At 46.9% G+C, this 15,739-nt stretch overlaps 1 protein-coding gene across 1 annotated transcript in view; it reads right to left on the bottom strand.

Moving 5' to 3' along the window:
• ANKRD66 (ankyrin repeat domain 66) overlaps positions 1–15,739 on the bottom strand; it is a 99,061-nt gene that overhangs the window by 25,046 nt on the left and 58,276 nt on the right. The window contains exon 3 of the mRNA XM_069605822.1: positions 1,756–1,984. Coding sequence (XP_069461923.1) covers positions 1,756–1,984 — 229 coding nt within the window. The remainder of the gene's footprint in view (positions 1–1,755; positions 1,985–15,739) is intronic.

Here is a 15,739-nt window from a genome sequence, read left to right as displayed (position 1 = left end):
CCCTTAACCAATGTGTGATCCTGGGCATCTCATTTAATCGTGCATTGCCTAACCTCTCAGAATTGCCAGTCCCTAATCCTTTCAGAATCATCAGCCATTCAGAGTGATTTCCTTCTCAGGGTATGATCTTCATAAAAGCTACACTCATGGTTTCACTGGCTATAGGGTTGCTTCCACTACAATAGTGAGCATTGATATACTGCACACCACTGGCACTTGTTCCCTTGATTTCCAATGGCAACACTATTTGAAAACCATGTCCCACTTCTAATCTCAGTCTGTCTGAATAGCGACAGCGTCCTGGTAGCTTCTAATCTACATTCACTATCCATGCTATGCTATGTGTAGCTTTCTCCTTCCTTACACTTGGTCTACTCCATCCATGCTTGAGCACTTTTGCATTCTCTGGGGCAGCTAATGTGAGTTATCTGCCTATTCTGGGTTAAATGTACCTTTTACATACAGTCATGCATTAATACTACAGGCAGGCTGCATACCTTCCCGGATGCTATTGATAAAAAGTATCCTGTTTCTATACCTGAAGTGAAGTAACCTCTTTGTAGATTGCTAATGTTGGCCTTCAAATGCTACTTGTTTATTATTCTGATTAGAGCACGTATGGATAGGGTAAGGGGGCTTAAAGGGAGTAAACATGCTTATTTTGAATGCTGCGAGGCAGCAAATCAACCTATAGGTTATGAACACGGTGTGGGTAGGGGGGATTCCACCAGATATTCTTGATCTCTTAATTCCTCTGATTTGGTGTAGGGGGGCCCCAAAGATGCCCATGCCCAGGGCCCCAGAAATGCTTAAAATGGCCCTGTATTTATAACGCGCCTATACACAAGTGTTTCAACTGTTTCCAGTCTGACAAGCTGGAAACAGCAGGCCAGGAAAGCGGGCAAGTCCTGTCCCTGAAACCTATCCCCTGCTCCAAGATCTTAAGGACACCATGATTGATGATTTTGTTGAAAGCCACAGAGAGAATCAACAATACCAGGAGACTGGCATCACCAACATCAAGCAAACAAAGCATATCATTCAATACCCGAAGGATCGCTGTCACGGTGCTGCACCCCACACAGAAGCCTAACTGGGGAGGAGCCTGGAATAGAGCCTCAACAATACATCTATGAAGCTGAATGGAACCTACACACTCAATGGTCTTCCCTAAAAAGGCATCACAGTAATATGTTGATCATTGGCCAGACGGTTTAGGTCTGCAGAGGCTTTCTTTATCAGCGGATAATGTTACCAAACTTAAGAGCCCAATCCCCAATCTAACCACCACCCCATGACATGCTTCATAGCGTGTCATTTCCCCTCCATTGCTCCTCACCTATGTATGTGCTATGGAAAAGCATTATATAAATACATGCATGCATGCATACATTTCACAAGTGGATAAAGAGATAAGAACGACACAAAACATGTGCATTTTCATCAGAAGGTCACTGCAAGAACATGAAATCAGACTTTAGAACCAGGAGCAACATTCTGAAAATGAGTACAAGAAAAGATAGTGATTGCATCAAGTAGAAAAGGTGGGGGCAAAAACACCAAAAGCATTGAGAGAAACAACAGAAAGTGCATAGAGTAAGGGGTCAAATATGCTCGGGTATTACAAAATAGGAAGTACATGGGAAGGGTAGATGGGGTCCTAGCCCTTTTGTCTGCAGTCATGGGATATAATGATATAGGTCCTGATGACGTCTTCAAACAAAAAATAGATTTTTTTCTTTGAGCAGTACTCACGTCTCCAGGTACTTTATGCACTCCTTGTGTCCGTAGATTTCCGCAATCCTTTTAGGGGTGTTTCCGCACAGATCTGGCAAATCCACTGGTGCATGCAGGGAATGAAGCGCCCTGAGGACCACCAATCGTCCAGACTCGGCGGCAAAGTGAGCTGGGGTCCACCCCTCGTCGGTTCTCAGGCAGCCACGCGCACCTTTGTCCATCAGCAGCTTCACGGTGTCGGCTTGCCCTTACAGAGAACAAAAAGAGTCAAGGGATCTATATGTGATACCCCACATCTGTTTGTAGCTGATGGTTCATTTAGGCCACCAGTAAATGTTCCAGCGACTGCTTATGCGTTATATTTTCCTTTTTCCTTATCTCTCTCCCGTTATCTCGCTATCCCACAGCATCTTTTACCCTTCCCCCCCATCATCCACCCCCGCCACCTCCCCCCCATGGAGCATATGTGGTAATGCCACCACCGGTGTCTTTACCTGCAGCATAAATGAACAAGCATTAAACCAGTGAACAAATACCACTTTAAAGAAATATTCTTAAACTTTGTGTCACAGCCATTTATAAGTCTCGGGAGGATAGCTCAGCGGCAACATGCTCGCCTTGGAGGCAACATGCTCGCCTTGGAAGCAAGATGACACGGAGCAACACAGGTTCGATTCCCAGGTCCGCACTTAGAAACCTCTGGGTATTAAGCGCATTATAAATAACTTATCATATCATATCACAAGCAGGCCTGTAGTTTAGGTATAAATCTCTTTCAAAATCCAAAGAGCCTTTAAGAAGCTGACGCCATTTAGCAGCCAATGTAGGACATAGCATATGCACGCCTAGCAAGCCCATGTGTGCAAGGCTGAGTAACATGCCTAGGTTGCACATGCCAAGCAGCAGTCAATCAGATAACAGGCTTGATAACTAGTCTCTAAATTATGAATGAGGATTTGCTCCCAGCAAGCATTCAATGTTTTTCTGGTAAGCATACCTTAGTATCGTAGCAATCAAAACCACGTTAAGAATGCGCTTAAATCTTCATCCTACATATGAAATTCTGTCTAGACGCGATAAGAACCTTAGCAAATGGTGTCGGTTTTGTAATGATAATAACTGTATTGAAACCCTTAAACACCTAGTAGTGTCATGTTCTGCATTAGAGACACCTTGGCAAATATATTTTAAAAATTCTCTACAGCTTTATTGCTTTCACACTGAGGAAGAAATTTGGGGCCTAGTAATTAATAGTGAATGCTCAGCGATTTTAACTGCTTTAGTTAAATTTATATCTACTATCCTCTATTAATATGGAATGTTGTAAGTATAAAGAGGTGTAATATATTTTTCTTTGTTCATGTGTTGAAGATGAAATGTAATGAATTCTAAATTGTTATGTACTGACAGACTCAAAATAATCCTTCCTCTATCTTTCTTTCTTATGTTGTTTTATATTAAATATTTGAAAGGTTGAATATCAGCCAAACAAATAAAAAAAAATAAAAAATAAAATAAAAAAAAAACACGTTTTTAAATTCTTTACTATGCTTGAAAGTTGAGAAACACAGAAGCGCCACAATCAAACAAAAGTCTCAGATTCTTAATTTCCTCTGTCTACAAACTCTTAAGCAGATCATGATATGTAAATGCAGGCATAGGGGCATCACTTTGTTAAACAATAATGGAAAGGGAAATAAAAAATACAACTCTTTCAGATAATGATAAAAGAAAAAATACTGATTGCAATGCAACCCTTTAATTACGATTGCATCATTTAGCAAAATGTGTCTATGAGTGGAACATGTTTGGTAGGGGCTGCTTGACGGCTCTATGATATCATTAACGATAGCCGGGACTAGAACCATCAATTACATTTTAGCCCAAGTCAAATAAGCTAAAGAATGCTTCATAGTGTGAGAGAGAAACACAGATGCAATTAAAAAGAATTGCTCTTGTGCTTTTTTGGATTATTCATGTATAAAATGTATGAAATAGTTTATCGTATTATGTCGAGTATTGTCATTTTAGAAAATGTTCATCTTACTCTATCTTTTCTTGGTATCTTTTTCTTGTGAAAGTTTTGTATAAACCAAAACACAAGAAATGTAAAATAAATCTTAAACTGGCATACATAGTCCGAGCGCACTTCACTTTTCCTGCTAGATACATGTGCCAGTGGAAGTATAACACAACTATGGCCATTTGGCTACATCTATACGTTATGGGATGTATGTACAGTTTTCAAATTTACTATATTTAATTATTAAACAGATTAAATTCAGCAAGCGTAGAAAACGTTTGCTTTTTAAATACAGTGAATGTGTCTCCACCTGCCACCTGCTGGCACCAGATCTTGCAGCTTGGGTGGTGTAGGATCACTGTGCACAAGTGTGGCGGTCATAGATATGCAAGTTATTTCTAAGGAAATATCAGTAATGATGACGCATTCGTAGGATGAGCATTGCTTCAGAAGAAAAAGCGCCTAAATGATCAGGAACAAGATCATGGATTTAAAAGAAAAACGGAAACATGTCTGGGTTTATCTGATTAGTACATCGTCGTTCCGCAGATAACATCAACCAAGAGATCTGTGTGTTGGGGGCCGATCAGCTGGTTGCTCGTCAGCCCCTCTCTCTATCTCTCTTATAAACCTAATGGCAATAACAGTTTGACTTGAGTGTGGTGAGGTCCCTAAGACCGGTGATACATGTTGCACCGCAAAGGTTCTCAGTGCACGAGCGGAGCCCGAAAGTCAAACATGAGTCCCGTGTGGTACATTAAGTGTTTGTGGGTTCCTGCTTCATCGTCACCAATGTGCTGCCTCACGCCCCCCGACCGACTGAAGCCGTGTGGCTTCAACGATGCCAGAGACTGCACGTGCTGTGTGCTTGCTCAGAGCAGCACGCCAGCTCCCCAACGCACATGGTGAGTGTAATCACCATGTGAGTAGCTCTGAGCTCCACTGGGCACACCCTGGACTGTTCTCCTTAATGGTTTCTTCTCCCTGGGGTTGTGGCTCCTCATTGGAGTGCTTGTGCACCTCAGGGAACCAAAAAAACAAAAAGAAAAGAATAGGGGAGGATTTTGTTGTTGTTTTTCTCCCTCTCTGTCTCTTTTTGTGTGCTTCCCCACGTCATAGCACACTCATCTCCCGCCTGTGTAGCAGTGACCTGCTGGGCGTGTGGTCTCTGTGAGGCTATGGTGGTGGCACGCCTGGAGGTGCCTTCCCACGCTTGAGTTGCAACTCCCCCGGGATTGCTTGTGTGCTCAGAATCACTGATTAGGTTGGTGGTGACCAATCTTCTTTCATCAAGATGGTTGACAATCCAGATAATGCAGGCGCTGTGCCTGTGGTGGTGCCAAGACAACAGGGTGCACTGGGCCTAGTGGTGGAATATGATGTCTTGGGTGCCCCGTCCAGTCTAGGCCGGAGGTGGAATCTATGGATGGAGAGGTTGGAGAAGTATTTTGTGGCTGTGGGGGAAGAGACAATGAAGCCAAGAAAGCTACACTGTTGTATTCTGCTGGCCCCATTGTACACAAGATTTTTAAGACACTGCGGTCTGTGGACAATCCGTATCTGGTGGCCAGAGCTGTGTGGAGGGAATATTTCACCCCGATGGTGAATATAGACTACGAACGATGTGTGATGTGCTCGGCCAACCAAAGAGATGATGAATCGCTGGATGTGTTTCATGGCAGGTTGAGGCATCTGGCTACGCCATGTGGGTGGAACAATGAGGAAGAGGTGGTTTGCTAGCAACTGATTCAGGGCTGTTCATCCAGCAAGATGAGAATGCAGATTTTGAGGGAGTCTGGCATCACACTGGCTCGCATCCTTCAGTTGGGCCAGTCCCACGGGCTGGTCGACGTTCAAAATGGATGCTGCTATGAAGACTATTAAGTTGAAAGATGTGCGTGCTGCTGCGAGCAGACAACAGCCGATCAGGAAGAAGGCATGGCCTAAGAAAGAGAAATGGACTGATGTGACTCCGCTTTGCACGCAGTGTGTGTATGTTTTGCCACACTACACTGACTGTCCAGCTAAGGGGCATACATGCAGAAGGTGCAGTATTTCCAACCATTTTGCAATGGTGTGCTACACTCCTGTGCCTGTTGCCCCACCCAGTGGCCCAGCCAGGCCTCTGCCAGTTGCCCCATGACAGCCGCTGAGGGTGGCACAAATAAACCTGGTCAAGATGCAGAAGGAGCCTTCATGCATGGAGGAGGAATATGGAGAGTATGTGTTCTTCATTTCCAGAGTGAAAGAAATCAAGCAGAAGCAGACACGCTAGCCCTGTTGCGAGGTGTGTGTGAATGCGATGGCCCAATCACACTTTGACACGCTGGATGGTCCTCCTGAGTTGGGCGACCCCAAAGTGCACATATTCACGTTCAGTGGCAGGACCATCCTCCCCCACTAGAGGGAAGAAGATTAAGGCGAGATTGTATGTTTCCAAGGTCAGTGAAGACAAGCTCCTGAGATGTGTTGCGGCTGAAGCCCTAGACATTATAAAATTTGCATTCGTGGTGTACAAGGAAGACACTTGTTTCCAAGTTCTCAGATGTGTTTTTTGGGATTGAACTGATGAAGGGGGAGCCAATTTGCTTTCACGTAGACAGGTCAGTGCAGCTGGTGGCCCTCAAACATCAAAGAGTCCCTTTTCATCTGAGGGAAACGTTGAGAAGGAACTGGACAATCTGGTCAAGCAAGACATTATCGAGCAGGTGGAAGGTCCCACCCCTTGGGTCTCCCTGATTGTGGTGGCTCGTAAACGGAAGCAACCCAACTCAGTGCACATCTGTGTGAACATCCGCCTCCCCAACAAAGCCATCAAGCAGGAGAGGCATATAACACCTACCCTAGATGAAATTGTGGCAGACTTGCAGGGGGCTGTAATCTTCTGCAAGCTGGACCTCAGCGCAGGGCGCCACAAGCTGGTCCTACACCTGGCGAATCGATACATTACAACATTTTCCACCCACAAGGGGCTCTACTGATATAAGAGGCTCAATTTTGGGGTGTCCACCGCTGCAGAATGTTTCTAAAATTCAATCAGAGGCACGCTGACGCCAACCCTGCCCTGGTGCGTTGAACATTAGTGATGATATCTTAGTGTTTGCCAGATCAGAGGGTGAACATCTGGAAAGGCTGGAGAAGGTGTTGGAACGCATCTGCTCACTCAGCCTAACCCTGCAATAGGAGAAGTGAGAGTTCATGCAGAGGCGACTCAAATTCTTTGGGTTTGTGTTCCAGGAAGGAGGATTTTCAGCAGATCTGGCTGTGGTGAAGGACATTAAGGAAGCCACACCCCCAGAGAACGTGTCTGAGGTATGGAGTTTCCTAGTGATGGTAACATACTGTGGTGGCTTGATCAAGGATCTGGCAACCATATCAGAGCCGTTACGCAGCCTAACTAAGAAGTGCACTCCTTGGAGGTGGTCTCCCCTTGAGCAGTCAGCAATTGCAGAGATCAAGGAGGCACTGCCTGCTGACAGCCCACAGCCTTTTTTCGATCTTGAGATGGCATTAGAGGTTGTCGTGGATGTGAGCCTGTTAGGGCTGGAGGATGTGCTGACCCAGATTGACAAGTGGGGTTGTGTGAAGCCAGTGGCGTTTGCCAGCGGGGCGTTGCCGGCTGCTTAACATCGATATTCACAGATTGAAAAGGAGGCTCTGGTGGTATTGTGGGGCTCCTGGCATTTTTATCTGTACATTTATGGTGAACCTGTAACTGTAGAAGGGAAGGCATGGTATCACAAGTATGATGCAGACACAATGGATACAATTTGTAAAACCGTTATTGAAAAACGTTGGGGTTGGAGAATCTCCTTTTCTGCCCTATAACTAAGATGGGAGTATTCACAACCATCAAACTATAAATAAAAGAGTCCTAGTGGAGTCTGTCAAATCAAAATGGCCTATGCTAACAAAACCTAACGCCTGCCCTATCTCTTGTACAAAAGGTGTAAAAGAATGCAAAGGAAAAATCAGTGTTCAAAAGAATAAAGGTAGTTGAGCCAGCTCTCCTCCTCACGTTAAACCTCACGGAGTAAGGTTGTCCTCATAGGCAGGACGACACACTCTGGCTCGGTTTCTAACACACTAAGCAGGGTTCTATGTGATAATATCCCTGCAGAAATGTTGCCATACAAGAATGGCACTGTTTTTTTGGCCTTCCACTTTAAAGTCTCTTTCTTGACGTAAAGTTCACAAAGTTTTTTTCCTTCCAACGTAAAGTTCACAAAGGTCCCCCTCTGCTGGGCTCAGACCTTACAGCACACAGTTCATGTAGGTCCCCCTCTGCCGGGCTCAGACCTTACAGCACACAGTTCATGTAGGTCCCCCTCTGCTGGGCTCAGACCTTACAGCACACAGTTCATGTAAGTCCTCCTCTGCCGGGCTCAGACCATACAGCACACAGTTCATGTTTTCTGCTATCTCCCTCATTCCCACCTGACCCGCCCATAGCGTCTCGCTTTCTCCTTCAGCCCTCCCGACAGCTTTCCCTGTCCAGCTGGCGTTATCTGCATCCAGTGCTGGTGGTGCTTCCCACTGTTCCCCAGCTGAGCCCCCCCCTTCCACCCTGTTGGTGACTGGGTTCGACTGCCATTGTACCTTACTGCACCCCCGCCCCCCCTTCCCCCCCTTCCACCCAGTTGGTGACTGGCTCCAGCTGCCATTGTACCTTACTGCACCCCTGCTTCTCCTAGTGGTCACTACTTACCCCTCAATCCTGGTCCCCATTTTTGACAACAACAGCTCACCCCCCCCCCCCCTTCTGGCCCTCTGTGTTCTCTCCACTGTGCCTGCTGACACTCCTCGACAACTTTGCTACAGCTCCTCCTCGAGATTGTTGTTTTTTCCTGCCATCCTGGACTTTACACACTGTGTACTCACCACTGTGCCTGCTGCCACAGCTTGTCAGCTTCGCTACAGTACCTCTAGTACAGCTCCTCTGCTACAGCTACAATGACCCTGGTTCTCTCTGCAATCCTGGTCTTTTCCCACCGGCCCACTGTGTACTCTCCACTGTAGCAGCTGCCACAGATTGTCTGCTTCGCAACAGCTCCTCCCGTTCACTCTCCACTGTGCTGCTGCCACAGCGTGTCAGCTTCGTTACAGCTCCTCCTCGAGACAATTGTTTTTTTCCCTGCCATCCTGAACTTTACACACTGTGTACTCGCCACTGTGCCTGCTGCCAGTGCTTGTCAGCTTCGCTACAGCACCTCTACTACTGCTCCTCTGCTACAGCTACAGTGACCCTGGTTCTCTCTGCCATCCTGGTCTTTACCCACCGGGCCAATGTGCACTCTCCACTGTGCCTGCTGCCACAGCTTGTCAGCTTCGTTACAGCTCCTCCTCGTGAACACTGGACCTCTCTGCCATCATTGACTTTACCAACTTGTTGCTACCTGCCTCCTCTTTTTATCTTCACCAGCAACATGAACTGTCTCATTCCTACTGCACCCTTCATCCCACCTGCCCTGCCTTCCTGTATTGCCTGCCAGCCCTCCACAGCTTCCTCCCTCCTTCGCCTTTATTGTCCCACAACGTACCCTACAACTTAGGCGCTTCCTACTCACCTTAACCACTGTTCTGTTTACTCTACTGCGCCTCCTGCCCCCCTTGATCTGCCTTACCGACCACCTCTGAAACTGCCCTCACTTCTGTTCTTAACTCTCTCCTCTCTGCTCGCTACTCTAAGCACTCCTCCATACTTATCCTTCTCGACCACTCTGCTGCCTTCGATACTGTTGATCACCCTCTACTCCTAAACTCTCTCTCCTCCCTTGGTCTCAAACACTCTGTCCTCAACTGGTTCTCCTCCCATCTTTCCAATCGCACCTTTCCTGTTTCCTGGGGCGGTAAAACTTCCCCTATCTATCCTCTCAATCATGGCGTTCCCCAAGGCTCCTTTCTCTTCTCACTCTACACTTCCTTCCTGGCTCCTATCATCTCCTCCTTCGGTGTCTTACATCATGTCTATGCTGATGACACCCAACTCTTCCTCTCCTTCTCTTCCTTCACCTCTGATATCCACTTTAAGCTCTCTTCCTTCGTTTCTGTGATTAACCATTGGCTGTCCTCTCACTTTCTAACTCTCAATACAGACAAAACAGAAGTCCTTTTCTTCCCTGCTAACACACATCCTCCTCCCTCCCCCCACCATCTATTCTCTTCTCCCCTTCTCAGCTCCCTATCTCTCCCCATGCTCGCAATCTTGGCGTTCACATGTATTCTAATCTCACCCTCTCCCACCATATCTCTCTCACTGCCATATCTTCCCCCTTAAAGGTATATACCACTCTGCTACCACCCCTTCTTTCTTCTTTCACCTTATGATTCCATCTCCTCTTCTGTCTCCTCCTTAGGCTGGCTCCCTTTTCACTCCCAGCTTAAATTTAATTTCCTCTGTCTCGTTTTCAAATCCCTCTATGGTCTTGCTCCACCTTACCTTTCCTCTCTCCTCACTTTCTACACCCCTTCTCGCCCCCTCCAGTCTGCCGATCTTTTCCTACTCGCTCCTCTTCCATCACCCTGCGCCCCAGCCCGCTTCTGTTCCTTCCAACTTCTTGCTCCTTACTATTGGAACCGTCTCCCTCTCCCTATCCGCTCTATCTCCTCCTACCCCTCTTTCCGATCTTCTCTAAAATCAAATTTCCTCCAATCCCCACCCTGACATATTCTACTACCTCTCTCTCTTGATCCTACCACCCATCCTAACTCCTCCTTGTTGCCTCTCCCACTACAGTCTTACATCACTCATGTTACACCTCTGCATTCAAATAAACTGCTGTAAATTGTTGCATGTATTGCTTTCTGTTACTTGATTCACATGTTGTTTTACAATGCTTATTTTATTCTTTTGGTCCTCTTGTAAAGCGCTTTGGCGTAAAGCGCTATATAAAGATTTTATAAATAAAAATACAAAAATACAAATGTAGGGCCCCCTCTGTTGGGCTCAGACCTCTCACATCACATTCAACACATACATGCAAGGGGCTCCTTTCCCCAAGCTTTTTGTACTTCGGGTCTCCCTCAATCGTGCTCGGACCCCTTTCGGATGTCAAAGACTTTTGAATGTGCCTGGTTCTTTTACCAGACCAGGACCATTTTGACTCAAAGTTCACGTTTTCTTTCAGTTAATTTGCTTTTTCTGTCGGTTTACTTTATAAATACAAACAAAGTACCTTTCACAGAGACTTTCAAAAGGGCTACTTCCTTTCGCTGGACCACTCTGTTACTTAGTATCACTGATCTCACAGCTGCCTTTTACTTCAAAGTTCATTCACAGGTCTGCCTTTATTCGCATCTCATCCACATGCATGCAGGCTTCACTTGTGATTTATTGTTGCTACTTCATTGGCTTTAACACGCAGCAGTCTCGCAGGTCACTTGTCATCTCACCGGCTGTGAGCGCTTCTTTCTTGTTTTGCTATTTTCAAATCACGAGTCAAGGTTAGTACCACAGGATTGGCCTTCCCTCCCCAACTCTGCCGTTCACCCGGGATGGTCAGTGACGTCCTTGGAACACAATGCAATCTTCACTTATGGTATCTGGCCTTCTCCATGTGTTTTTCGCAGTCTGTCAGAGGCAACGACCTCCAGTAGGGAACCCTTGGGGTTTTCAGCCTGCTGCTCACGTCCCTTGGTCCGTTGCTCTGCTCCAGTGGGTGTGCCCTCATCACGGAAGTTCTGCTCGTATGCATGTTCCGCCTTGTTCAGAGTGTTTCTTTAGGTGTTGCCTTTTATTCATGTGAGGAGAGCTAACTGGTATCAGGTGTATGCACTTAGTGTAAAGTACCTGACTTTGCCTTACCCGATTAACGGGACATGTCTAGTACAATGTGAGAGAGTTAGTCTGGTTACTCTCAGTCACCCTCTTCCGCGGCCCAGTGTTTGTGAAAAGGGGGTGGGGGGAGTTGGGACTTTGGAAAATCCTATAAAATTGGATGGGGTAGATGAACAAAAAAGGGGGAATTCCATTTCTCACCATCGGTTGCCTCACCCCAACTTCCTGAAGACCCCTCACCCAGGTGATCCTCCCGCACTGGTCTACCCCCAGGAACTGGATCCAAAGGTGATGGCCGTGTCCTGCCCACCTGGATGACAAGTCCCCTAGGACTAGCGGGTGAGACACCCTTTTGTTTCTCACACTGTGGTCATGGATCATAAGTCCCTGATTCCAATTATGGACTAATCCTCATCCAAGCTGCAAGTCAGGATTGAAAAGTGGATACCAGCGTTGTTGGATTACCAAGTGCAGTTGGTCTATCGCCATGGCCATGACAACCCTGCAGACTATTTGTCAAGACATCCTGCCAACCTTTGTTCTGCCGTTGCTGAAGAGGCTGCGGAGACTGATTATTTTGTTTGTCTCCCTATGGAAGCTGCCAGACCAAACTCGATGTCCTTGTAAGGCGGTGGAAAAAGGTGACTGGAAATTGGGGCTGGCTAATCTGGCCAAGTGAACGTCTTCTGCCAGAATGGCACTGCAATAGTTGTGGAGAGTCAGGGGTGAATTGACATTTGCGGATGATGTCGTAGTGTTGAGAGGCTCGAGGTTTGTCATTCCCTCCAAGCTGGTCCCAAGGGCATGAAGAGGCGGCCAAATAAAAGTCACACCTACGCATGAAGGTGTGGTTTCTGGGGTTGGAGGACAGCATTGATGACTTTATGAGGAGATGTTTCTGGTGTCAGGCCTTCGCTCCGATACAAAGGGAGTCCTAGATTTAATCCATGCCACACAGTGACAGGCCATGACAAATCGTGCACATTGGTTTTGGCTTCACTGGCCAGAACACTCATATTTTGGTGGCGATCGATCAGTGGTCGAGATACCAGTAGGTGGAGATTGTGTCATCCAATGCGCTGGGCAATGTGTTACCGGTGCTGGAGAAGATCTCTGCATCCTGTGGTTTTCTGGAGGAAATATGCTTGGACAATGGGCCACTGTTTCAGGGTGAGGGGTTGGCAATCTTTCTGCAAGAATGTGGCAATCACCATCAAAATATCTCACCTCTGTGTGCCCGGGCGAATGGCAAAGCAGAGCGGTTTATGAGAACGCTGAACAAGGCATTCCAGACCACCCATAGCAAGGGACTATGTCTCAAACATACCCTCTATCAGTTCCTGTGTGAGTAACACACCACACCAAACCGTTCTATGTGGGGTTCCCCCAGCAGAAGCATTATTTGGCAGATGTCCCCAGGGTTTGATACCTGACCCAGACAATCAAGCACCAGGTGTGATTGTCAATAAGCAGGTGTTCGGAAGACAGGAGCGTGAGGAACAACAATGAGAGCATCAGATGAGGTCTGCTGGACTACAACTTAGCAGCTGGAGACACCGTGCTGGTGAGGTGCTGACACCCAGAAGGCAAACTATCTCTCGCGTATGAGCCCAGACCTTTGGAAATCGTGGATGTAAAAGTGTCTATGGTGACGGCATCCAATGGTCGTGACACAGTGGCCAGGACCTCTTGTTTCTTCAAGAAGATGGATGCCAGGAACCCCATGCAAGAAGTGAGTGTTCCATACTACTCCTGTGCTGATAGTTACAGTAGTCACAGTGATAAGCATGTTCAGGATCTCCCTGACGAAGAGGCCTCTTGGAACACTGAAGAACATGGTGCTCCTGATGTTGAGGTGGAAGTTGTCCCAGAGCAGGTAGAAGGGAGGAGGTACCCTCAGAGAGAGTCCAGAAAACAGCCAGCATGTCTGCAGGATTATGTTATAGAGTGTTTCAAGTTATACGGTTCTGATGTGTTTAAATGTTTATTATTGTTCAACTTCATGGAGCCCGTGTGGCTAATCAAATGTATGTGGGTTCCTGCTTGAGTGAGACCTTGGTGCCTCAGTACATTGAGTACAAAGAGCTGGCACATTTAAGGTTTCTTTGATGATGAGATTGACGGGCTCATAACGATGCCCGCTGTTAAGTCGCAGTAAAGAGCGGTCTGCACTGTGGTTCTGCTGTATCCCCAGACATGGCAGAGAAGGATCAGGGAGTCATTGCATGGGTGCAGTGAAAAACATAGGAAGCGCGGTATCCGGCCAAGCGTCCATGGATTTCTCTGCACGAGATCTCAGCCACACACATGCGCGCAGTGCAGATCTGGCTGCATTGCATACAACCATGCTAAAAACGATTGCCTCATTCACTTTCAAGAAGTTCGTCAGGTGCCTGCTGGCACAGAAAACCCAGGCACAGAAAACGCAGGCACAGCCTGTGGAAGCATGGGCGTAGGACATGGGGGCGACGGGGGGTTCAAATCCCCCCCAAAATTTTAAGTGGGGGGATACAATGGCATTTATCCCCCTCAGTTTCCCCCATGAGCTACGTGCATCTCTCCTTATACCAAGGACATGTGCGGGGAATCAACAGAGGGTCCTTTTTGAAAAAAGCATGCTTCATATATAATGCGAGGAAAATTATACATTTCACCCAAAATAAACGCTTTTTGGTGTGACAAATATGTGCATGTGAAAATAATAAACCGGTTTGCGGGGAGGGAGGTTGCCAGTGGCAGAGACGCAGGTATGGCGCTCACCGTTAATGGACATCAGCTTCAGTACTAAGTGCCTTTTCCATGGCATGCACAATCACAAATGTGCATTTTTGTCAAAATAGAAAGATAATGCATATTTGTTCAAAACTTCAACTGTTCACCAAAAAGGCAGTGCAGGCAGGGATGTGGGGGTTTGGGGTGAATGGGCAGATTAGGTTGAATGAAGGCATATGGGGACCCCCCTCCCCTCGCAGCCATTTAAATAGAATACAAAATGTAAAGATGTTCAGCACATCCGGATTTTGTTTGTTTGTTTGTTTGTTTATTTATTTATTTATTTGGTATTGCGCGCCAAACCCATTAGGTAGCGGGGGCTGTAGAGGTCAAGACAGCTTAAACTTGGTTACATAATGGGCCTCATTTCAACCCTGGCGTTAAGGGGTTAACGGCGCCGTAAAAGGCTGCGGCGCCGTTAAACCCTTAACGCCAGATTCACACTTTAACGGCTGCTTTTTGCAGGCGTTAAAGTCCAACCCGCTAAGGGACCTTGGTGCTAATTACGGCACCGTAATTTACAGTGCCGTAATTAGCGCCTTCCCCATTCCCATTGAGCCCTATGGGCCAAAAATGGGAATGGGGAAGGGGCCATGGTGAATGGGGATTTACCACCCTGCCAACCTTGGAATGGGGTGGTAAATCCGCCATCCACCATGGCGGAATCCGGCATGGACCATGGTGCTAAGAGCACCATGGTCCAACGCCAGGGTTTTAATGAGGCCCAATGTGTACAAAGAAGCATAAAATATACAAGACAGTTTGAAAATAGGTTGCCAGGATGGTTACAGTGGCATACAGAAGGAAGCAAGTTAAGAGACATGCAGCAGAGACAGGAGTGCAAGGTACCGAGAAGGTAGGCTAACAGTCATTCGTTCATAGCCATTTAATTACATTGGGCCTCTTTTCACGGTAGGCGAAGGACCAAGGTACTTTTAGCACCTTGGTCCATGCCGGTAAAATACTGGCACCGCCTTGGTGGAAAGGGGAATTACCGCCCTATTCCAAGGTTGGCGGGGCGGTAATTCCCCCTTCCCCCATTGCCCTTCCCCATTCCCATTTTTGCCCCATAGGGCATAATGGGAATGGGGAAGGTGCTAATTACGGTAGCGCAAATTGCGGTACCGTAATTAGCACCCTGGTCCCTTTGCGGGTTCGTTTTTAACGCCTGCTAAACAGCAGGTGTTAAAGTACCTACCCGCAAAGAGACCTTGTAGTAAGGCGGTAAGGGTTAACGGTCACCGGTACCATTAACGGTGACCGTTAACCCTTACCGCCTTCCGTGTAATGAGGCCCATTGAGTCTAAATTTAGGATATGGTTGTTCCTTTCAGAGGTCAAGCGGTAGTGCATTCCAAGTTTGTGCTGCAATAACTGGGAAGCTAGATCCTCCAGCTGTGACACTTTTAAATCTAGGCATTTCCAGGGTAT

This window comes from Ambystoma mexicanum, chromosome 4p (assembly GCF_040938575.1).
Source record: "Ambystoma mexicanum isolate Mex_15411 chromosome 4p, UKY_AmexF1_1, whole genome shotgun sequence".
Classification (NCBI taxonomy): Eukaryota; Metazoa; Chordata; class Amphibia; order Caudata; family Ambystomatidae; genus Ambystoma; species Ambystoma mexicanum.
This window is presented reverse-complemented; position numbering and strand designations above follow the sequence as displayed.